At 38.4% G+C, this 25,522-nt stretch overlaps 1 protein-coding gene and 1 long non-coding RNA gene across 2 annotated transcripts in view; one reads left to right on the top strand and one right to left on the bottom strand.

Moving 5' to 3' along the window:
* LOC120541889 overlaps positions 1-20,761 on the top strand; it is a 36,062-nt gene extending 15,301 nt beyond the window's left edge. Inside the window, exons 2-3 of the long non-coding RNA XR_005636109.1 lie at positions 19,804-19,871; positions 20,682-20,761. This is a non-coding gene — a long non-coding RNA (uncharacterized LOC120541889). The remainder of the gene's footprint in view (positions 1-19,803; positions 19,872-20,681) is intronic.
* Positions 1-25,522, bottom strand: part of trpm4a (transient receptor potential cation channel, subfamily M, member 4a) — a 139,108-nt gene that overhangs the window by 42,255 nt on the left and 71,331 nt on the right. Inside the window, exons 6-13 of the mRNA XM_039773837.1 lie at positions 20,817-20,994; positions 20,676-20,740; positions 17,499-17,681; positions 15,286-15,388; positions 14,491-14,609; positions 13,627-13,995; positions 9,422-9,550; positions 6,685-6,814 (exon numbers count right to left, since the gene is read on the bottom strand). Coding sequence (XP_039629771.1) covers positions 6,685-6,814; positions 9,422-9,550; positions 13,627-13,995; positions 14,491-14,609; positions 15,286-15,388; positions 17,499-17,681; positions 20,676-20,740; positions 20,817-20,994 — 1,276 coding nt within the window. The remainder of the gene's footprint in view (positions 1-6,684; positions 6,815-9,421; positions 9,551-13,626; positions 13,996-14,490; positions 14,610-15,285; positions 15,389-17,498; positions 17,682-20,675; positions 20,741-20,816; positions 20,995-25,522) is intronic.

Here is a 25,522-nt window from a genome sequence, read left to right as displayed (position 1 = left end):
TAAATAAGTACTGATGAGTCAACAATTCATATGAAATTGAATTTGCAATTAAACTCAGTGTTTCGCTTCACACAAAAATTAGTGAAAAAATAATGATTTGCTTCCTGCAGAATTCGTGATATTGATACAAGAAGGCATTTATTTCCTTTCTGATAGCATTTACATGCATTCATTCTAAATGTGTGTGCCTCTCATTTAGTATTTAAATAAAGATTTCTACTGAAGATCAGTGGACTCATTTCCTGTCTTGCTATCAGGCTTGTGTTGTGTTGTGTTTGTATTGCTTTGAGGAATCAGTTTGTCAATTATGAGGTTATCTTTGTGACTGTAAGCCTAAAGATGCATCATAGACAGAAATCAAATTCTAAGCTCCTTAGAATATGCAGCATATCAGCCCTCAACTACAGGATTCAAGAAACTTAAAAGGGCTGTTGCTAGGTAATGGATCAAGCAGTTTTGCATATAGTCCATTTTCCTAAGGAGAAAACACAGCAAGGGCGGCACGGTGGCGCAGTGGTAGCGCTGCTGCCTCGCAGTTAGGAGACCTGGGTTCGCTTCCCGGGTCCTCCCTGCGTGGAGTTTGCATGTTCTCCCCGTGTCTGCGTGGGTTTCCTCCCACAGTCCAAAGACATGGTGGATTGGCGATTCTGAATTGGCCCTGGTGTGTGCTTGGTGTGTTTGTGTGTGTCCTGCGGTGGGTTGGCACCCTGCCCTGGATTGGTTCCTGCCTTGTGCCCTGTGTTGGCTGGGTTTGGCTCCAGCAGACCCCTGTGACCCTGTATTCGGATTCAGCGGGTTAGAAAATGGATGGATGGAAAACACAGCAACATGCACAATTGTGTGTTTTGATTTGTCTTCATATGGAATGTACGTGTCATATTTCAGTCAGGGTTCCTTCTGAGGCATCTTGTTTCATATCTGTTTTGTTCATTTTTGTGCCATTTATTTATGTTAATGTTGCTTTTGCTGATTATTTGCATTATGCTTTAGTTTTGATGTTGTCTATGAGCTGCTTGTGGTATGTTCTACTGTATGTGTTTTGTGGGTAGTCTCCCATTCACCACCAGGAACTGCCCTCTGCCTTATAAATCTGGAGGGTGTTCCGCAGTTCCTGTTGGTTCATTTCAAATGTGATTGGGAGTGGTGAGTTTAACGGTGCTTTTTTTTTGTGCTTTGTGATTTCCTGGATATTTGAACCTGCTCTACTTTTGACTACGGCTTGGATTTTGGGGGCTTTATTTGCTTGAGATTTTCTTAATGCTTTAGGAAATTCCTTTATGGCTTCAATGGAGCTTCATGTTATGTCTAAGCATTTTCATTAAGAAGAACCCTTTTTATTTTATAAATATTTTACATGGATATTTTTGTATCTAGTCAGGGTTTGGTGGTATATCCCCCTCTAGTGGGCAATTTTTGAAAGTGATTTTGGAACTTACTGGGATTTATGTACTTTGGAACTTAGTCCATAGCAATATGCAGCATGTCACATTTGAAAAAAAAATGTATCACACCTCTGGTGTCATGAGAACAAGAGGCGTAAACAGAACTGATTTTAAAGCTTTGCAGGTGATTATTTACATTATGCAGCTGCAGGAAAACTCACAGTTAAACAATTTGAATGAGTCATTAGGGAATAATATTCTTTGTTTTCCATCTCAAAAAACTTTTAAACCATCAAAAACTTCTTTTTGGTGAGTTTTGTGTTTCACAATTGCAAAAGGGCAGGCAAAACGAACTTTAGTGTCAGCTTCATGAAACTGTTTGTAAATCAAAACTTTCCTGGTTCACTCATGAATGGAAAGAAAGAAAATTCTTTTTAAAATGTATTATACTCTTACTGCTGATAAAAAAATGTACAATGTACACAATTCTTTTAATTGTCTACATTTTTTAGTGTTGCCTGCAATTAACTATGGTCTTAAAATAGTAAGGGAAGCAACAGCTGATTACTTATCCATTCTTTAAGGAAGTAGATTGATGAAAAGCTGTGTGGGAAATGCATTCCTTTAAGGTTACAGGAGGCTCAGGCGTGTAGGGACAAAAGACGGCAACCGCAGGAGTCCTGTGACCCAGTGATATAGACTGTGCTGAAAGAACAGGATATGGAATCTAACAAGCAAAAGTGCTTAGATAGATAGATAGATAGATAGATAGATAGATAGATAGATAGATAGATAGATAGGTGCGGAATGTTGCCACTTGGGGACACTCTTCTTATAAAATATGTACAGTATATTTGCCTTGTGCACCAAGAAGCTGTTTACTATAAAAAGGTGTTAATGTATGGATAATCAACTGCTTGGACAACTGACACCTACATTTTACAATAACAATCAGTAACAAGAAACGGTAAGAGAGGCACTTGTATTTCCTTAGACACTTCTAGTGTGAAGTGTTGTAAGAAGATTTACTATATGCACTTTGCAGAGGTGATTGCTGTAAGCCTACAAGGGAATCTCCGCCTCCTCTAAAATGTCATGAAAAAAAATTGTCAAATATGTACTGTTGTATTTAAATTACTATTACAAAAAGCATGCTAGAATGTGTTCTACTTCATAGCTAGTTCGTTCAGAATCAGCAATAATTTCTTGCAGATTGTCTGACATGATTTTTTTTCCTCATACATTTGTGTGGCAGCACAATCCATTAAAACCCATTGAAGTCCAGCTTCCAGCCAACTAGCTAGCTATGCCTAATGGCAGACAGTGCTAATATTGTTGACTTGATTTTGGTGAAGCCATTTGGTAGCCTTCCTTATGATGAATTAAACAGCCAGGCAGATCAACACCCAAGATTGATTTGGTTCAAAAGTCAGGGAAAAATAACCGGTCTTTCCAGCTCTCCTGGCATGACAAGTTTAGCTGGCTGATTGTAAATGTTCTGACAAAGAGAATGTCTTTTAATGAAATCCTCTCAGGTTGTTTGGTCAAAACTGGGTTTTGGGCATCTGGCAAAGTTTAACAGGGCATACAAAAGGCATGAGAAATGCAATGAACACGTGAGTTCATGTGAAAGGTTAATTTGTCTTGGCAAGGTCAGAGGAGAACATGCAATTAATTATGCTGTTCGCATTTAGATGGCAGAACACAATGAAACAGTGGGAAAAAACAGAGTCTTTCTTAACTGACATCACTTCACTGCTTGGTTATCAAGAACTGGCATTCAAAGGGCATGATCAGGGTAGTGAATCTACTAACAAGGTAAATTACAGTGAATTCAATGAAACTTTTCAAATATGATTCTGACTTGGCCACACACTTCCAGTCATCTTCTGTGTTTTCTGGCATGTCCTATTCCATTAAAAATTGTTTGATTTCTGCTATTGCTGTTGATGAAATCAAAGGTCAAGCTCAAACTGTTTGCTTTTTTCATGGCAAGCAGATGAAACAACTGACACTTCATGTCATCCACAACTGTCTGCCATAGTTCAATACTACAGGTCAAAATCAGGGGCATTTTTGTTGGATTTTTTAATGTTTCTGGGAGAGATGGCCAGTCTGTCTTTGACGTTTTAAATGAAAACATGCAGGGATACAATTACTAAGAAAAACTTGTGACTCAAACCTATGATGGGGTTGCTGTCATGGCTTCCTCTCTAAATGGACTTCATGCTAAAGTTAAAGCAATAGTCCCCAATGCAATGTTTGCACACTGCTATGCACACAGACTGAACCTGATGTTGTCTCAGGGGACAAAATGCTTGTCTGAATCGAGAATGTTTTTTCTAAATCCACCAAGAGGATGTCTTTTTTCAAGTCTACAGGGTGTTCAAGGTTGCCCAGAAATGTTCCTGTTTGGTGGAGCTTTAGATCAGGAATAGTGAGCACTTTGGCAAACAACTACGTTGGGCTTCTGCATACTTTTGAAAAAATTGAGGTTGAGACCATTGTAGATAAGGACACACTCAGTGCTGCCAAAGGCTTCTTAAGGACACTGGAGGATTTTGAGTTTGTGTTCATGTTGAACACATATGAACAAATCTCAGAAACTGATGTGGTCTTTGACTTTGGGCAGCAGAGGGCTACGGAGTCTGTTTGATTCTGCAAAGGAGAACAGGTCAGAGGAGGCTTTCAAAGCTGTTTATGCAAAAGAGGCAAGTCTCACATCAGACCTTCAAAATGAGCCTAGACAAAAGTGTCAGTGTCTGTCCCAACTGCAGGATCCTCAGGAGCATTACAAAAATCTGTACATGGCCATCCTAGACAATCTTATGGTACAAATTTCTCATTGTTTTTCAAATTTGTAAAGTATGCCCTTCCTAGAACTAATCAATCTGAAATGAGACAGGTGTATCCTGAGGAGGCATTCTAAAGTGTCCTGTAAGTTATGGCCATTTATTTGACTCAGTGTGCCTGAGATCTGAACTCCATGTCTCATATTCAAATTGTGACTTGCAGGGCAACAAGAGGTAAGCTGTGTGATTTATTGGTGTTTTTTTTTAAAGTCATGGAGTTGGACAGTGCAATTCTTTAACTATGTAAGCTATTGTCTTTAGAGGTAATAACTGAAGCTACATCAGCATGTGTAGAGAGGTGCTTCTCCTACTTAAAAAGGAGTCAAGTCATACAGCAACACAATGGGCCAAAAACGTTTAAGCAACCACGCTCTACTGGCCATTGAGAGGAAACTGGTCAGGGCTGTGGAAAAGACTCTCAGTTGGTATAACGGGGGCACAGACCATTTTCTGCATAAAAGAAAGGAGGGCAGAATTTATATATGAATATATGTACCAGGGCCGCCGAGAGAAATTCCGGGCCTGGGTGCAAAGAAGGTGTGTGGGCCCTTATACAAAATTCTACACACATGTACTGTATTTGTGTATATTATTATTTATTTCTAACAGTCATAGATTACATTGATACATTTTGATAAGTATGTATAGGTATTGTCATAGACGACTGAGGTTCTGACCTGGCAGGGACGCCTAAAAGGTCCGGAAAGTCGCAAGAATAGCTTCTGGGCCACGAGGGGGCAACTGCCCTGGAGCAGGAGAGGACCACGGGAGAAGAACAAAGAGCTTCTGGCCTGTTGGGACCCGTGGCCACTGCCAGGGGGCGCCTCAAGCCTCGTAGGACTCGGAAACAGTCACTTCCACCACACGGCAAGATGGCGGAGGAACCTGCCAGGGATGCCCGGAGTGCTTCCGGGACAAAGGGCAGCACTTCCGCCACACCAGGAAGTGCTGCCAGAAGGACGTCATCAGACACCTGGAGCACATTAGGGCAGGAATAAAAGGCGCCGCCTTCCAGCAATCTGGGAGCCAGAGTCGGGAGTGGGAGCAGGATGATGCTCCCAGGAGGAGAGAAAAGGCAGCCAAGGACTGAGAAACAGATTTATTGGGGTGATTATTGCTGAGTGCATTGTGTGTAGTGGTGGGACTGTGTTTATTAATGTTTAATAAACGTGTGCAATTTATAAAGATGTGGTTTCCGACTGGTGGTGTCCGGGCAAGTCTCACAATGGCACCCAAACAGGGACCTTCTGCCTGTTCCAAGGCAGGGGACCCCAAAAATAAACATTTTCCAGGGCAGTTGCCCCCTCGTAGCCCGGAAGCTATTCTTGCGACTTTCCGGTCCTTTTAGGTGTCCCTGCCAGTTCAGAACCTCAGTCGTCTGTGACACTATAAATGTAGCAATAAAGAAATATATCTATAATAGTAAAAGACATTTATAATAGCATTTGTTGTCTGCTGAACAAAGGTGTTTTCCTGGCCTTTTTCCTGGCAAATTACATAATCAGAATTAATCAGTTTTGCTAGATCAGACTCAATACTGAGTCTTGCCAAATCTACTAGTCGTGCTTGTGACATAGTAAATCTTAGAATTTTTTTTTACCAGCTTTAGCTTGCTGAATGAGCACTCTGCAGATGCGACAGTGGCAGGAATTGTCAACAGAATACGCAGACCGACGCATATATTTGGAAAGAATCCTTCCAGTTTGTACTTTTTCAAGCAATTCTGCAGCTCCAATGGGCTCAGTTGGTTCTCTCCAAAATGACAGATGACTCATCTCCATTACAAGACCTTCAGTGATATCAGCATGATATTAATCTGCCAGTGATTTCGATTTTTCTTTCAGCTTATCTACAGGAATTGTTAGGTACTTCCAGAGGAAGCTGAACTTCTCAGAAAGCTGTGACCCACGTGCCTTTTTAATTTTGAAACTAAACAGACTTGCAAAATGAAAAAAATACAATAAAAATTAAACGAATTAAATAAATAAATGCTGTGGTGGGCTGGCGCCCTGCCTAGGTTTTGTTTCCTACCTTGCACCCTGTGTTGGCTGGGATTGGCTCCAGCAGACCCCCGTGACCCTGTGTTAGGATATAGCGGGTTGGATAATGGAAGGATGGATGAAATAAATAAATGCTCAAATTATAATAAAAATTATGGGATGTGTTGGGCTTCATGGGCCCCCTTGAGCTTCATAGGCCCCAGAGCGATGTACCGGCTGCACCCCCCTCTCCTCGGGCCATTATGTATATGTTCAATAATGATGAAATACTGTAATTTACTCATTTTATGATATAAGACTAAAATATGCTTCCACTGTTTGAATGACCACCAGCCACCAGTGGCACTATGACATGCTTTACTTAGAAACATGATTTTTGGGAATGTGACAAAAAACGCATTGTTTATTAGTTGGCTGAACCACTATGACAAACATAAGAATTAACCCTACCATGTGCCAGCTGCTCGAATCTGGCAGACAGTTCCTTCATGGATACTTTAGTTTCAGTCTCATTTTCCAAACGAGACATTTCCTTGAGGATTTTACAGGCAGCAAGAGCTGAGACTACTGAATCTCCAGCCTGTAGGAAACAAAGAGAATTAGAGATATACTGTAAAAGAGTAGCAGTTGGGTGCTGCAAAGTGTTTACCATTATGGATGCAACAAGAAGTCAAGCAAAATGACACCCTATATTGATTAACTGAACAGATTGCAATATGCAAGCTTTCGAACCAGCTGAGGCTCCTTCTTCAGAGAAGTTGTACTTTGCTTGACTTCTCACTGTAAAAGAGTAGGAAAAACACCAGAAAGAAAACCTCAAGAAGTGTAATTAGGAGTCTTCTTGAACAATTTATTAACGTTGTAGGCAGATAGTTAAGCCAAATAACTGTTTAGGACTCACTGTACCACCAACATTAAAGAAAAAACACCACATCTCTTGTTTTAAGATGTTCCATAACTGTACAGTGTTCAATGAACATAAATCTTCAAATTGCCTTAACAGATAACCTGCCAAGGTGAGATGATTCTTAATTTTATCTGCATTGCCACCTACAAGGCTCCTAGATTCATTCTGCTTATAAGAAATATGTGTGTTAACATAGTGGTGCACTTGTTAGTGCTACTTCATCACAGTTACAGAAAACTGGGTTCATTCTCAAGGATGGCCACTTTCTATGGATTCCCTACATCTACATGGGTTTTCCATGGGTATGCAGGATAACTTCCATCACCCAGAATGTCAGAGTAGTTGGTGACTCTAAACTTGGATTATATGAATGAATGCATATGTGCCCCGCAATGGTTTGATGTTCAATCCAGTGATGGTTTCTATTTTGAACCCACTACCCCCTAGGATTGGCTCTGCCCCAATGCGACCCTTTGTAGGCAGTTACATTAATTTGACTGACTGAGACAAATATTCTCTAAAGTAAATACACTTAGGAGCTTAAATTCAAAGTAATTCAGTTCATTTGACTTCCCAAGTATACTGTAGTGCTTACATGTCAAACAAAGATCTGGCAGCACAGTAGCATGGTTTTGATGAATAAAACAAGCTACACACTTTGTTATTTTAGGGAAATCGTGTTTAAAGTAAATATACTTAGCAGATTCTTTAGACTGATGATCTATATGTGTCTGTTTTATATACAGTGTATAGGATATTTCAGTGCGAGAGCCATTACAACTCACTTTTATAAGCAGTTTTAAGGGACCACACATTGACTCCTCATTCATTTAACTAACTTTGAAATACACTTACAACTACAAAATAAATAAAAAGCTTGTTGGATATCGTGTCCATATTACCAGCTTGCCATAACACACGTTTCAGAAAGAAGGGTTAGAATGACAGTTCTCACATGAATAATTTGTATATTTTTGTTTGCATTTACAGAAGCTTATTTCATGTGCAAGGCAGGACACAGTCCTTTACATTTTGACTGTATGTGAGACTTATTTTATGCTATAATTTTCATATTTTAAGTTAGATGTCCAGGCCTCAAGTAATGCACTGGCCAAGGCTGCATTAAGACCCCCACAGGCCCCAGGGTGACTCAGCCCCTTAACAGAGAGCTGATTATACTTTTGACACATGCTTGTTGTTTAATGCACTTTTCCAAAGCACAACCTGATCATAATCTGATTACCGTATTTAGCTCTCACATAATCAATTGCCTTAATGTTTGGTGATAAGGCCCCTAGGAATGCACCTAGAATCCCCTCATAGTAGACTTGTCCTTGACAATGAAATACGCTCAAAGAAAGACCTTGGTGTTTTGAGCGCCACAGTACATATTCAGTCATTCAAAGAGCAGGGTTGGGGGTTTGAATATACATGATGTGAGATACAAAACTTGAAAATATTGAAAGTATCCACCAAGCAGTGCTGTTACACAGCTGCTAAAAATGGAAAAGAGCCAGTATGTACTGTCCAACTTCAAGCCCTGGATTAGGGGTATCACAGTGGCTTGGTAGTCCTAAGACTTAATAGACCCGTTCATGACCTTGATTGTAATTTCAGAAAATGATGTCAGTGTGGAGGTTATAGGCTACCACCTTTAACCAATCATCAGTGAACCTACATTTGACTTTTAAATTGAGGCACAAGTTCTCTAGTAGAAGAAAAAATGTTCAGGGTTATGTGATAAAGTGAAAAGAGAGGATGAGTGTAAGAGATAATAAAGGTGAAGTTGCACATTTACACATTTTCATATTGTTTATCTCTCCTTGTATGTATTACCAATAACTAAATTATTATTTGTGTTTGGTCTCATTTAATACAAAAGTAGTCACTTGAATAATTTTGCATTTATGATATATAAAGGAAATTAAATGGGTCTTCCTCACCTTACTTACAGAGAGAGAATAAGATGCAAATATACAGGAGTGAATGACAATTTGTGTTATCAGCCTTTTGTTAACAACATTAAACTTTTATAAATAAAAAATGAATCTGTTTAAAAAAATGGCCTCAATGAATATGATTTGCCTAATGTAAAAACATTACAAGAAATAAACACATCACAATTTTAATGGACAATATTGCATTTTGAACCAGTTTTTGTATTCATGATATCTCAAAAGATATTTTCTGCATTTTGTAAATTTTACTTAGGACTTGAAATTGTAAAATAAAGGTTATTATGTAATGTAATATTTTCTTTTTGGTTTGGGCTATTCTTACCATTTCCCAGAAGTAAGCTGCCATTTCCCTCCTGTTCTGAAGCACAGCCCAGATGAAAAGACTTGTCCATGGGTGAATTACATGAAGGTGGTACTTGTCACTGTTTTTGTGGAAAGCATTGCTCACATTCTGAAAACATAAAAAAGTTGTTTGGAAAAACTGAACAACATACCTAACACTGTTAGTTGTATCCTTGTTACCAGTATTGTACTCTTCAACAAACTGTCCAGGCACACGTCTCACACTGTGTTAGTGTTCAGAACTTTGCTGGCCACAACACACACTTCAATTACAATCTAGTGTCAGGCAGCAAAATAGAAATTTAAGGTAAAGTTTTGCTCACTTTTTGTTTCAACTTTTAGCTGATTCTCCTTAGAGTCACAAATGGGGACAGTGCTCTATAATCCTTAGCTAGAACAACATCACTTATTCTAAGCAAATGAGTTTATTGTATTTTATGTGACTCACTTTCATTGACAATCTGGTGTGGTTTATTCAAAATGGTCTTGCTTCGACAACATCCTTGAAAGAACTCTTTGAGATACAATAAATAACCCTTTCACTTATTCAGGGTATTTAAAAAAACGGAAATGGAGAGAAACTGTTGTGAAAAGAAGATGACACTGCAGTCAAGAACCCAATTGGTCATTAGATAGAGCAATTTAAGATGGTTGTACTTTGCACTCTTAATCCACAAAGGCATGGCAAAACCGAGAGGGGTGCCCCCTGTGAGAATTTCTTGCCAGATGACAACTTGATTCCTGTTTGGGTGATGAATTCAGCTATCTGTTTATTCTAGCTTTGTCAATTTCTTTTATGAATTACTTCTTGACAAATCAATAATTTAGTATAGTTATGGAGATAAATCATACTGTTAGTTTGGACTTTTTTTGCAGTTTTTGACAATGAATTGTGTGAAATGTTGGTATTGTTTTCTAGCCTTTTTTTTGAAACTTGTGGTTTTGACCCATGCCTGTTTTCTCAACCACCCTTTTGGCAATCCCTTCAAAGATTTTCATCTTCTGGTTCTCAGTTCTTCTGACCATTGGCAATTCACCATATCTTCATTCCACGTTACAATAACATGAACCCTTTGCTTTCAACTTCTTCCACTCCTGCTGCACCCCTGTTAGGGGTGGGGGGACTTTTATTCTTACATAAATTCACTCCTCTGGTTAATGTATGTAACATCACTACTTTTGAATACTATCCTATTACTGTCTCCTTTCCAATTAGCATGACCGTTGTTGTTGTTTATCACCCTCCTAGTTTGCACAGTATCTTACTTGATGAGCTGGATTGACCGCTCTCTTCCCTCCCAGATGATGGCAGCCTGCATCTAATTCTAAGGGATCTCAACATCTGCCTTGACAGCCCTCCTGCTACTGACTTTCTCACTTTTTATTTCCTTCAATATTACACAGCTCCACACCCCACCCACTCACAAGGCCGGCAATTGTTCTCTCATGCAGCTGCACTCCTCTAAATGTCTATCCACTTTTTCTTTTAGTTCTCTCTACTACTCCTTTCTTCTCACTCTTCTCCCCCCACAGTATCCTTCCATACCAACACTGCCACAGACATATATGTTCTTCTCTGTCCTCCTGTCTTGACAATATTTGTTCTCTCACTTCCAAGCCTGCATGCGAAATACCCTCCTGTCCCTGGCTTTTTGAAGCACTCTGCAATCAAAGGATCAAGCTCAGGACAGCTGAAAGAAAATGGAAGAAGTCAAAGACCCAGTTAGACCTGGCTAACTATTAATTTCTAATTGCACTCTTTTCTTCTGCCACCATCAATACTAAGATAATGTTCTATCAGACTAGAATTAATAGTACCACTGACAACATGCTTTCTGCTCTCCCTTCTTAACCCTCCTCCACCTCCTCCCCAACCTTCTTGTCTGCTGATGACTTGGCCACATTTTTCCAGGATAAGTTGACTACTATCAGCAGTCATTTCTCACCCTCGCTGCCACACATTATGACTCCTTCCAACCATCGCCCAACATTCTACTTATTCCCTACACTCTCTGCCATTGATGTTTCTGACCTCCACTCTAATCACTCCACTACCTGTCCACTTGACCCTATCCCCTTACTTCTCCGTCAAGCCATCTTCCCTTAGTGATTCCTGCAATTACACACATCTTTAACACCTCACTCAGCTCAGGCACATTTCCTACCATGTTCAAATATGCTCTGATAACCCCATTTCTAAAAAAAAAAAAAAACTCGATACATCCCATGTCTCTCTCCTCTCCTTTCTTTCCAAAACACTTGAACATGCTGTTTCTAACCAGGTCTCTTCCTCCATTGCGAGGAATGGATTGTTCAATAACAACCTGTCCGCTTTCAAGAACAACCACTCGACTGTGATGGCTCTACTAACTGTGTTAAGCCTCTCCTCTGCCTTTGACATGGTCAGCCATGACATTCTTCTTACCACCCCCTCTTATCTTGGCTTCATTGGGACTGCTCTCAGATGGTTTGAGTCTTATATCTTGGACAGATCCTACAGTATGTTCTGGTGAGGAAAGTTGTCAAGGGCACACCAGGCATACTCAGGTGTTCCCCAAGGATTGGTGCTAGGTCCTCTACTTCTCTCTCCATACACCACCTCGCTGGGCTACATTATCCAATTCCATGGGTTCTCTTATCGGTGCTATGTGGATTGTGAGATTTTTGAGCTCTTTTGAGACCCTCCCCAACTGTGCTGCACACTGAAACGTGTTTGACGACATGTCTGTCAAAGGTTGCTTGTCTGATGCCAAGGCAACCGCAGGTTCACCCCACCACTGAGGCAACTGCAAGTTCGCAGCTTCTCCATGTAACATGTCTGTCACTCGATGGTTGATGCGAGGAACATTATAACCTGGCCACTGACCTGGCACTGTCACTGTTTGTTTGCTGTATCTGATTTGAGGGGAATAAAGCTGGTTTTCTTGAAGCCTTTGGACTCAGTGTCTTCTCTTGGGTGCAAGACAGTGACTGAAATATCACAGTATGATAAACAGCTGTTCCCATCATTTCCCCCGGAGGACAGTATGGTATCAGCCAGAGTTTCTGCATATCTTACTAATATCTCAGCCTGGATGAAGGACCACCATCTACAGCTCAACCTGGCAAAAACTGCTCTTCTTGTAATCCCAGCCAGCCAGTCTGTTCAACTCTCCATCTCTGTACAATTTGGCTCAGTCTCTCTAACACCTACCAAGTCTGTATGCAACCTTGGGGTGATGACTGATGAGCAGCTATCTTTTTCTGGCCACATTTCTACTGTTTCTCATTCATGCAGGCTCACACTGTACAACAACATTCATAAGATCAGAACTTATCTGACAGAGTATGCAGCGCAACTTCTGGTCCAGGCTTTGATCTTGTAGCGTCTGGACAACTGCAACTCTCTTCTGGCAGGAATATCCGCATGTGTTATCAAGCTGCTACAGATGGTCCAGAATGCAGCAGTCTATCTGATATTTAAGCCACACATATCACTCCTCTCTTTAGGTTGCTACATTGGCTCCCTGTTGCAGCACATATGAAGTTCAAATCCCTGATGCTTGTCTACAGAGCAGTCAATGGGTCAGCACCTGAGTATATGGATACAATGGTGAAGCCCCATACTCCTTCTAACCCGCTGAAGTCTGCCAGTGAACAGTGTCTGGTGATGCTATCTCTGTGTGGTATCAAGTCTCAATCCAGACTCTTTTTCTGTTTAGTTCCTAGTTGGTGGAAAGAGCTGCCCACCTCCATCCAAACTGCTGACTTCCTCACTGTATTCAAGAGGCAATTGAAAACCCATCTGTTCTGTGAAAACTTGTGTAATTGATTGGAAAAAAATCACTGCTCTGTGATATTTTGTATTGAAGGTTAACTTGTTTTTAGATCAAATTTAATTGCTTTATTGATTGCAACCTATAATTGTAAATGTATTACTTATTACATCTTTTCACTTATTACAATCAATTTTTGTTATCTATCCTACTACACTTTCTGAAAAAACACACACTAGCCTAATGTTACTTAACTAGGTTTACCTCTTTTGTAAGTTGCTCTGGATAAAAGCATCTGCCAAGCAAATAAATGTAAATAATAAGCAAGTCAAAAACAGAAAAGATAAACTCAGAATCTAAAATCAATTCTCATCCTAACTTTGAAACTTCTCTTGAAGTATGTGTAGTTCCTTAAAATTTGCTTACTTACTGTGACTGGTCTTTTAGCTGAATCTGTTGTGCCCATCAATACATCATCTGAATACATAGGGTGACACACTCCACCCAGTAAATCGTGAAGAACTTTGGACACTTCATACAGAGTGATGTTTTTCCCTTTCTCCATTTCCTCTGGAGGAATAGGCCCTTCCTTTGTGAAAAGAATCTCCTTACGCTCACTGTGTTTACGCATAAGCAGGTGATAAATTAAGGAATGTTCAGGAACAGAACAGTAGAGCTCCTCCAACCTCTTGTAAGTGAGATACTCGAACACGCTAAGGCCATTCTCTATGAAAAGCTTCACAAAATCCGGCTTATCATTCACTAAGGCATCAGTCATTGGATCCTCTAGGTCTGTAAACTGGAACATAATAAAAAATATTTTAGGCAGCTTCATGTGGTTACCGTTACAAATATTTATTGACTCACATCTCCAAAACACTAAATATAGAATAAAAAACTGAACATTATGCATAGGGATGTAATAGTTTTAAGGGTAGTTCAATACAATGGGTACCTCATAATACATTAAGCATTGCCAATTGTAACCAGATAAACCCCCTTCACAAATCTGTGTACTTTCTGATACTCTTCCAAATAAAACAATTTCTCCTTGAGCCCAAAAGTGGCATCATAGCTTTGAATTTGGGCAAACTCTATATCCATTCTTAGATGAAAATGATTTTTTCCAAGGTTTCATCATTTCTTCTACATCCACACCATGCATTTTATCAACTGTAGCATTGTGAGAACTAGAATAACCAATTTAAAAAAGCTTATTTAGACCTTCAAGTAAGGGAAAAAGAATGGGAGCAAAATATGGCAAAAACTAGATTAAGAGATGTGCAATAATCACCTTCCAATGCACAACACTTTTGAACAGCTCACTCCTGGCAATATCCACCCGATTCCAGGCTACCGCCAGCTTTAGCTCATCAATGTACTCTATTGCATTGGTTTCTTGCTTTTTGCATGCTGAATGAAAAAAAAAAAAACTCATTAGTCACTTTATGGAATCAAATAATATCGAAAAAGTTTGTGGGCTCCTCCTGGGAACCACTGAAGAAATCAATATACAGTAAGTGACAAGACAACATATGACAATGTAGATGTTTACTGTGAACAAGCCAATCATATTTTTTCACATGGAAGCATTTATGGGTGGTGCGGTGCTGCAGCGGGTAGCGCTGCTGCCTCACAGTTAGGAGACCTGGGTTCGCTTCCCGGGTCTTCCCTGCGTGGAGTATTCATGTTCTCCCCATGTCTGCGTAGGTGGTGCCCAATGGATTTCCTCCAGGTACTTCAGTTTCCTCCCACAGTCCAAAGACATTCAGGTTGGGTGCACTGGCAATTCTAAATTGTCTCTAGTGTGTGCTTGGTGTGTGTGTGCCCTGGGTTTGTTTCCTGCCTTGCGCCCTGTGTTGGCTGGGATTGGCTCCAGCAGACACCCATGACCCTGTAGTTAGGATATAATGGGTTGGATAATGGATGTATGGATGGATTTTGAGAAAAAGTTGTTTTGCAAATCAAAATGTAGAGATTGACACAAATTGCACAAGAACACTTTTTATTAATTACACTGTATAGTTAAGAAACAAGGATTGGAAAACTCCAACAGGTCACCCAAATTTTAAACTCATACAGCTCTTACCTTTTACCAGAGACTTGAGGATAAGAGTGTCAAAGTCTTCTGTGCCATCTTGGTGAACATCATATATAGTGAGCAAGTCTTTATGCTGCATGATATTCTGTGCCTGTAGTGGCATACAGGTGTAAGTATAGCATCTTAAGGATGGAACAATAGCCATTACAAACAGAAAGTGAGGCAATTATTTTTTCACAGCACAGTTTTCTTTTTTCACACCATCTACCATCTCAGATATCAGTGAATATATGTCCCTTTATTTTGTTCTATCTATGCTTATGATTGCACTTCACCATCCACCATCTGTGCCTTCTGCTTCGGTCTTATATGATCATTTCTTTACATAAACATAGAGGATTGCAGTTTGGGGATGCTTGTGGAACCGTGATCATTGTGAGAACTTGCCAGTAGGACCAGTTAAATAGTGACATAACTGCAACATATAATGACAGAGTCATGCTTACCAAAGAGAGAAAACACAATATTAATCAAAAGCAAGCAAATGCTATGCAGTACTATGATGGATTCTGTTTTGTAGAATTCCATTTTGTAGTGACAAGAAAGCAAATGGGAATTCTGTAAAAAGTAGTAATTTTAAGGAAAATTTACTGCTGGCACTTTAAAAGAGCTTTGCAACAAGAATTTTACCTTTAAAGTCAGTTCAACTCAAGTCAAATTATTAAAAAATCTGCTTTTTAAACATTTAACAAACATCTTAAGATAGCTATATATGATTATACAGTACTCATAAAAATGTTTCTAATTGCAAAGGTACCTATTTTAATGTATATTTTACATTCAGAAATATGTACATTTATTCATATAATATTTATCTAAATGTTACAAAGAAAATTAGATAAAAAGCAAATTACATTTTCTTCAGCTTTACAGAGATATTCAATTTTGCTCTGTTATTCCTTTTTTTTAAACTTTTTCAATTTTTCAGCAACTTTCTATGGCCTTATATGCATAAGTGTGTGTTTGTGACTCGCTCCCACATCCAATGGTATGATAAAATTTCAGCTAAATGTCCTGTCACATTACATGTTTCTAGCAATCTTCAGTCACAGACTTCATTTATATAATCTTACCTTTTGCCAATCATTTTCAGTGTACTTTTCAATAGAGTCTAGCTGTGGGCTTCCAGAGCTCAACTCCATTGAGGAGGTTGTCACTTTATATTATACGTCATTGATAACATCTGGTTAAACTAAGGTTAAGATTAGAGTTAGGGAGGGTTATCTGATGTAACTCAAATAATCCAAGTGACAAAAATCCAACTGGCTGTCCAACAGAGCTAATGAGTAGTCTGACATACACAGGAATTCAGTCCAACCAGCCTGTGACTTGATAGGTTTGATTTTGTCTTAAGTCCTATTGCAGGCTTTGTGTGTGCAACAGCCGAGAACCAATGAGTGCTCAAATGGATGTGCAGTGCATTTAATGCTGCTCTGAGGAACAAGGAACGCTGGTGTTTTGGACCTGGCAAACAGAATAGAGGCTTATATCTTTGTTGTCTTGCATTGTATGTATACCATGCATAGGTTTTGGAAAAAAAATACAGAATGCAAGCTGTACTAATAAAGCTAATTCAATAAAACAGAATAAGATGTCCAGGCTAAACTGCCCACCATGGCCTAGTCATCATGGGCCCTTAAACATCTCATGTCCCTAATTGGTCATCTCTCTCTCACCACATCACCAATTAACAGCTAATGTGTGGTGTGTTTGTACTGGCACAAAAATGGCTGCCATTGCATCATCCAGGATGGATGCTACATATTAGTGGTGGTTGAAATGGCTTCCCACTCTCTAAAGTGCTTTGAATAGTGAGAAAGGCACTATATACAGTAAATGTAAATGACTATTATTACTATTATTATTACAGTTGGTACAAGGGTAGTAAACCTAAACAGCATAGGCTGTGTATGGCCTAGTTTGATAGTTGCTACTGACCTGCCCTCTGATTGGTCTAGCCACAGTCTGTGTAGCATAGTTACAAGGATGGGATTGGAGAAAAAAAAGGTGAGAGTGGAGAGACGGGGGAATAAAAACAACACTAAAAACAACAAGGAGACAAAAACAGAAGGTTTTACCAAAATGCTAAAAGAAATAGAAAAAGCTTTAGTATGACTTTAAAGAGAGAGAAAAGGATCCTCATCCAATTCTTTTGCTGTCCCTTTTATTATTTAATGAATCACAGAAGAATGGCCTCTTACCAGCTCAGTGAAGTTGGCCATATTCTGTCCAGGAAAATGTTTCTTCACTTTATCTTCCAACACATCTGCCAGCCCTTCTTGTGTCACGGCCTCATCATAGATATCACACAGGAAATCTGCCACTCCACCTGACCGAGCGACAATCATCCAAGGGATGGAGTTCTTCACTGACTGTTCTACTCTCTGCAAAACACATTATGCATTGTGCATGGTGTAGGAGTGACAAGCAGAGAATCAGAATAATATGTTTTTACAGATATGTGCAGGGAAAAAAAAACTATTAACACATGGTCTTAGGTAGTGTATTATTAGAAAATGCTGATACCTGCTTTTATATGCTTAAAATTTGGTTTTAGAACATACAATAAAATACAATTTATTTTTGTATAGCCCAAAATCACACAAGGAGTGCTGCAATGAGTTTTAACACGTCCTGCCTCTTGATAGCCCCCCAGCCTTGACTCTCTAAGAAGACAAGGAAAAAAACCCCAGCAGGAAAAAAATGGAAGAAACCTTGAGAAAGGCAGTTCAAAGAGAGACCCCTTTCGATGTAGGTTGGGCATGTAGTGGGTGTCGAAAAGAAGGGAGTCAATACAATACAGTACAATATACACAGAACAGAAGAAATCCTCAATACAGTATACAAATAAAAATTTTAGAAGTACGAAGCAGTATTTAACAGTAGATGATATCAGATAATATGATTTGATTTGGATTTGTTTCGACATATACAAGACATATAGACATATATTGAGTCAGGGTACTCAACTATGGAGGTCATTGTTGGTTTTTGTATGTAAAACAATAGACACAGCATTCTGTCCCCTCCAGACACTCTAACTTAAGACGGATTCCTTCCTTAGGTTTATTATCATTAACTGATGGCTTTAATTACTCTGTTAACTACTTGAAACACACCATTTTTATTACTATATTCTGCAACACAAAATGTTTTCTGTGCCCAAATATTATGCAAATTTGCTTCTTCATGAGCTGTTGTGTCCTGTAGTCTCATACAACACAGGAAAATAAATGATGGGAGAGACCAGCCTGCTTCATTTTTTCCTGACTTTCAGCTAAATCATCTAACTAATTCGTCCTGTCATTTCATAAATAACAACATGGTAGCTGATGCTTACTGGTCATTTTCATAATCTGATGTCCTTTCCCTGCACTGAAAATGGGAGATGATCTCATTTATTGGTGGTGCCCAATGGGAGGTCTCACTTCACTAAATAGACAGTATTAATCTCCTTAGAATTAGACCTGAGTGTCACTCAAGCTGTAAAAACAGTGCTAAAAACGATACTTTCAAGTGTCACTCAGGCAATGGTATAGATGTGTCTCGCATAAGACCTGAGGTTTACTTGGGCTGTAAAAGAGCCAACAGCATTTGTGTCGAGAGTGACTTGGACAACGGTATAAGCCTGTTTTGCGTGAGTGTCAGGCAACACTGTAGATGCGTATTCTCTTAGATCCATTATGGTCTCATAAGAAACTCCTCTCATTAGCAGTGACAACAAAGTGAATCTGTCTTCAGGCAGAGAAATTGAAATGGTCAGTGAAACAGAAAGGGATTCTGGGAATCTGAAAGTGACACTTGCGTCACTCGCACATGTGCAGTGTTCTGTTCATATTATTATTATTATTATTATTATTCATGATTATTATTATTTGTACCCTTTATTATTTGTACCCTTATTGTATTTCTACACTCCTGACTTAGTGCTTTTAGTGTTCCTTGACCTTGTGTTCGGATTCAGCGGGTTAGAAAATGGATGGATGGATGGATGTTTTACAGTAGAAAGATGAAACTTAATAAAAATATCATTTTTCTAGCCAAAAAAATTCAATGCTTTTGGACAAAAAAATGTAATGCTAAAGAGTTTAATTGGACAGGTGGTGGTAATTGTGTTAATTTACATTACATCTCATCCTTACAGTGTTCACAGAAGAAGTTGAGGCACATCTGTGGTACCTCCTTCCCTATGCCATTGGAGACACTGCCATCCCTCTCTGATCATTTCATAGTCTCATAACTGGCACTAGGATCCTGGACAGTGTAACACAGTATGAGAAGAATAAAAAACTCAGGCAACAGTATAAAAATCTGCAAACAGTTATTGCTTATAATGGAAAGACAGTTAGAACCAGAGTCACCTCTGTCGTTTTTAGTGTTACATAGTGGAAAGTGACATTGATGTAAAATGTAGCTTTTACTGCAGGGATGTGCTTTTAATTTGGAATGTGTTCTTGACTTTTTCTTATTTCCCTAAAAGCTTACTTATTTTCCCACTTCTTTCAGCTTTGAAATGGAATGAATGAAGAAGCTAAAAGTATGAATCTAGCAATGTCCACATGCAAATTATAAATGTAAGTAAATATGTTGCATATGTATGCCTTTGTGTTTTTAGTATTGATAATTTTTATTTACATACGTATACAGCACTCCAAGTGTGGCCACTAAGAAGAGTGCCTTATACAAACAGATAATGAAATGTTCTATATGTTAGCTGTGTGTAACATTATTATAGTTCTTAGATTGAAGTAAGACAGCTAGAAAAGAACATGAACTGTCGGGCAGAAAGGCATTAAGAGTATATAACCTTCAGACCGTTATGTACCTATGGTGAATGGAATAACATATAAAAACCTTAACAAACCTAACATAGATACTCAAGCCACAGTGGAATATCATAGACAAGAAGCTTCTCTTTTTCCTTATTTGTGTGTGTGTATCATCAAACTTTTTCCTTATTTTTTGTGTGAGCTGTTAGCTTTAAATTTTATTAACATCTTTAAAATGAAGACACTTGGAGTGTGGAGTTTTTTTTTGTTAATTGAGTTATACTACTTCTGGAATGCCTTTCTGGTAGCTGCATTTGAACTATTTGAAGTATTTGGAAACCCTCGACAAATGCATCTACATTGCCTTATTTTTACTAGTAGCCTGTACAGTTAAAACTTTTTAATATATTTTATGTCAGTTGTACATTTGATTTGATAACAGGATCGGCAAGCATTTTAATAACTTATCATTGCTTTAAGAATCCCTTAAAATAGTGTGTACACTTATTGTATGTTTAGTTAATTTCTTTTACACTTTATATTGAATGTTTCTTCACCCCTACTAAATAACACAGTTTTAGTTAAAAAAAATGTTATATTCAATCTCACCTCCAGCATTTTTGGCTCCCCGGTGATCAACATGCACAATACTGGGATGTCAATGCTACCTTTCCCTACAAACCCAAAAACTAAAGGTTAGTCTGATAATATTATAGGATTGGCATGTGATGAAAGATATGTAGTACATACCCCACACTCCTGTTCTTTGGTGGGAAATGTGCTTTTCCAGTCGCGTTAGAAACTGTGACTCACAACCGCTTTTGCCCACAGTGCCATCATCCAAAAGCAAGAAGGCTGAGTAGTTGCTGTCCAGAGAGTGTCGGCCAGGAGGTTTTTGCATGGCATTGTACTTTGCTGGAAATGATCCCTGCAGGGAGATGTATAGGATACATGTAAATATACAATGGCGTTTCCTAGCGTGCATTTGATTAGTGCCATAAAATGAATTAATTTTCAAACAATCAAGGTACTTTTTACGTTTTTTGTTTTTCTTAATGTTTGCAATCTAAACTCTAAAGACACATTACAAAAGCATATTGAAAGTAATGCTATTCGTCATGTGACAGAAGACTGCATCCCTCTCAACTCTCTTACCTGAAACCTTACAGAAATGTAATTCACTGGTCTGATAGTCTACTCTTGCATTGTACTTCCTACTTACTTGTACTGTATGTAATGCTGCCCTGTCCTTCATTTCATTGAATCTGTTCTTCATATAACTAATTAATACACATTACCTCTCTCATTAGGTGATATAAATGGATGACATCCATTTCCTAAGTACAGGTAACATACAATAAATTGAGAGCATACAACAAATCAATAACTCCCAGCTGCCCCCATCAGCACTCTTTCTATATTAAAAAAGTACTAGGGTGTTGTACTGTGTTAGCCATTATGAATGTAGAGAAAAGCCAAGCAAAATGACACCTTTTATTGGCTAACTAAAAAGATTACAATATGCAAGCTTTTGAGGCAACTCAGGCCCATTCTTCATTAGATTACATCTTGCCTGAAGAAGGGGTCTGAGTTGCCTCGAAAGCTTGCATATTGTAATCTTTTTAGTTAGCCAATGCAGGTAATAGGTGTCATTTTGCTTGGCTTTTCTCTATATTAAAAAAGGTAATAGTTCTACATATGATATGCACATGAATAATATTTTGCACATGTGTTTATATATGCTAATCTGTTTTTTCATTGTTATCATTACAAGAGAAATGTCATGGCTTTCACCCAAAAAACCTGAACTTTTGAGCCACAAACTGTTAATAAAAAGCTACAGTCTGCTCCTTAATTTAATTTCTCTTAAATTTCTTTTTACATTTTTCAAATTTGTTTTTTATTTTATTACTTTCTTGTTTTTTATATTATTCTGCCTCTGATTTTGTTTTGTGTTTTCAATACACTTTAGAAAGATCTGTGAATAAGTAACTGCAGTGAATAAATGAATCTGTCTCTGTAGTTTAACATACATCTCACAGACTTTGCTAAAGGGTAGTAACTGTTATAGATCATTACTGATTGCTTCTGGTTTTTTTTTTATCTTATTTGAAGAAAATAACATTCCAATCAAGTCAAACTTATAGAACAAATGACTTCAAAGTCAAACTAGAAAAAGATGAAAAGAACAAGAACAAAAAAGGTTAAAAAAAGAAAGCAGGAACAAAAAGAGACAAATCTTAACAAAACAAAATTCAATCCCCATCTAAGAGAAAGAGAGCATAGCCAAAAGCATGGACAAAAATTGTTACAAGGAATTAAAAAAGGAAACATTTTTCCACTGATAAAAATACTTATTCTAAAATTTTATTAATTAATATTACCATACTTTAAAAAAAGTTTTTAATACATTCTGTAAGCAAGAATTTGATTTTTTCAAATAGTATAGAATATCAGCTACCCAGTGACTTAGAAAAACTGGGTTGGGATTCTTCCAGTTGAGCAAGATAAGTCCACATACTAATATTGTGGTATAGGTAATTATAATCAGCTTGTCCTTTTCCACTTTAAGCCCATATGGGAATACTGTACACCAAATGCTGCTGTTCATGCGTTATAATTGATTTTGATATCACCGCTCTTCATAAGCATTCCGAGATTTTTGCCCAAAATGATGTTAATTTGGTGTTCTCCCAAAACATGTGGTCCAGTGATCTTGCCCTGGATACATTTTGGACAATATTAAACAAGATAAAGGTGATCAATGAAAGATTTTAAGTTGATTTATTGAATGCTTTGAGCATTCTATGTGTGTATGTATGGAAATGTATTGCTATGATGGTACATATGGATCTAGCGACTGTTGGCTTTCTGTTTTGGTGCTTGGTTGTATTGATGTGTGTATATGTAATAACATATGGTGTGTGCTAAGATGGATCCTTAAAGTCATACGAATTTGCTTAATATTGGATTACGATGCCATATGGGCATTTTGGCCATTGCAAGAAGTTACCAGGAGATTCACAACATACTTCAGGATATAGCAATACCTCCATGGGCTCCTTAGATTGTTATCGGGTCCAAGAGGTGGTGCATATGTTGTGCGATTATTATTATGGAAACCTGGCTGCTTTCCAGACACTGTAGGGTAGTTAATGGGCCGAACTACCTATAGCTTTGACAGGAACAGAGACTCCAGTAAGAAGAAAGGTGGAGTTATTTGCATGTATATAAATAATGACTGAAGAATGAAAAGTAAGATTTTATACACACACTGCTCTCCTGATCTGTTTATTAATAACAGTTTTATATAGACCTTAATATAGATCTTTTTATCTGCCAAAAGAGATGACAGTAGTGATTATTACTACTGTTTAATTCCCTTGTAATGTTAACAAGCTCTTGCCGACCTATATGATATGATGCACAAACATCAACAGCCTTATGCCAATGGATTACACATTGTAGCTGGTGATTATTAACCAAGATTGTGTTCACCAAATTTGTGCAATATGTACAATGCTCCACCTGGACCGTGTTTATTCCAACCTAATGCATGCTTACAGAGTCCCACCTCTCCCACATCTCAGTTTGTTTAATTATCTGTCGGTGCTCCTCATCCCAGCATACACTCCCTTCCAGATGAATATCAAGCAAACTATATAAACTATCAAAACCTGGCCTAAGGGAAGAGGGCTTTTTTTGCAAACACAGAATGGGTCATATTTAATCAGACGTAGAGGAGCTCACAGAAACTGTACTAGGCTATATTAATTACTGTACTGATATTGTTATTAGAACATTAGAACACTCTAGACGAAAACAGTCCATTCAGCCCAACAAAGTTTGCCAGTCCTATCCACTTATTTCTTCCAAAAAAACATCAAGTCGAGTTTTGAAAGTCCTTAATGTCTTACTGTCTACCACACTACTTGCTAGCTTATTCCAAGTGTCTATCGTTCTTTGTGTAAAGAAAAACTGTTTATATGAAATTTACCCTTAACAAGTTTCCAACTGTGTCCCTGTGTTCTTGATGAACTCATTTTAAAATACAATTCTCAATCCACTGTACTGATTCCCTTCATAATTTTAAACACTTCAATCATGTCACCTCTTAATCTTCTTTTGCTTAAACTGTAAAGGCTCAGCTCTTTTAATCTTTCCTCATAATTCAACCCCTGTAGCCCTGGAATCAGCCTAGTCGCTCTTCTCTGGACCTTTTCTAGTGCTGCTATGTCCTTTTTGTAGCCCGGAGACCAAAATTGCACACAGTACTCAAGATGAGGCCTCACCAGTACATTATAAAGGTTGAGCATAACCTCCTTGGACTTGTAGTCCACAGATCGTGCTATATAACCTAACATTCTGTTAGCTTTCTTAATGGCTTCTGAACACTGTCGGGAAGTTGATAGCATAGAGTCCACTATGAATCCTAAATCCTTCTCATAAGGTGTACTCTCGATTTTCTGACAACCCATTATGTATTCAAACCTAACATACTTTACATTTACTGACATTAAATTTAATCTGCCACAAATCTGCCCAAGCCTGTATGCTATCCATGTCCTTCTGTAATGATATAACTGATTCCAAATTATCTACAGACTAAACCAGCTTGTTACTTATATTCCTATCTAAATCACTTATATACAGTATATTAAAAATAGCACTGACCCCTGTGAAACACCATTCTTAACACTGGCCAATTCTGAAGAGGTTCCTCACACCATCACCCACTGCTTCCTGTGTCTGAACCAATTCTGTACCCATCTAAAAACATCATCCTGAACTCCCACGTTTTTTAATTTGATGCCCAAACTCTCATGTGGCACCTTATCAAATGCTTTCTGAAAGTCAATTTAAATAATATCATATGCTCCACTTTAATCGTATCCTTTTGTTGCCTTCTCATAGAATTCCAGCATGTTTGTAAAACATGACCTCCCTCTTCTGAACCCATGCTGACTGTTCAGAATAAATCCTGTCCTTGCCAGGTGTTGCTCAATCTTATCCTTAATAATTCCTTTCCTTAATTTTCCTGTGATAGTATTGGATAGACAAATATACCCCAACCAAGAACTATGGATGACCAGTGAGGTTCAGTCCCAGTCTCTGAGACATAGCCTTCAGGTCAGGGGTTAGGGCCCTTGTGGTTGGGCAGTGGAAGGACAGGCTGGAAACAGTCAGAATGTTGGGACACCAAGTGGGTCGTCACTTTTAATCGCTGCTAGATGAATAGATAAAAAAATAAACAAAAGCCAAGAAAATAGTGCCTATACGCTATCCCGAACAAGTATTTCTTTCAAAGCAATAATTCTTTCTAGGGTCACGTGCTCCGCCGTGCGGCTCGTTCTAGTCTCCCAGCAAAAGACATCTTTCTTATTGCCGGTACTTCCTTTATAGTGGTACTTCTGGAATGGGTGGGTCTTGGACTTGGCGGGCTATTGTGTACCTTG

Source organism: Polypterus senegalus, chromosome 13 (genome assembly GCF_016835505.1).
Source record: "Polypterus senegalus isolate Bchr_013 chromosome 13, ASM1683550v1, whole genome shotgun sequence".
NCBI lineage: Eukaryota > Metazoa > Chordata > Cladistia > Polypteriformes > Polypteridae > Polypterus > Polypterus senegalus.
The sequence above is the reverse complement of the archived record's forward strand: the minus strand, read 5'-3'. Positions and strand labels throughout refer to the sequence as shown.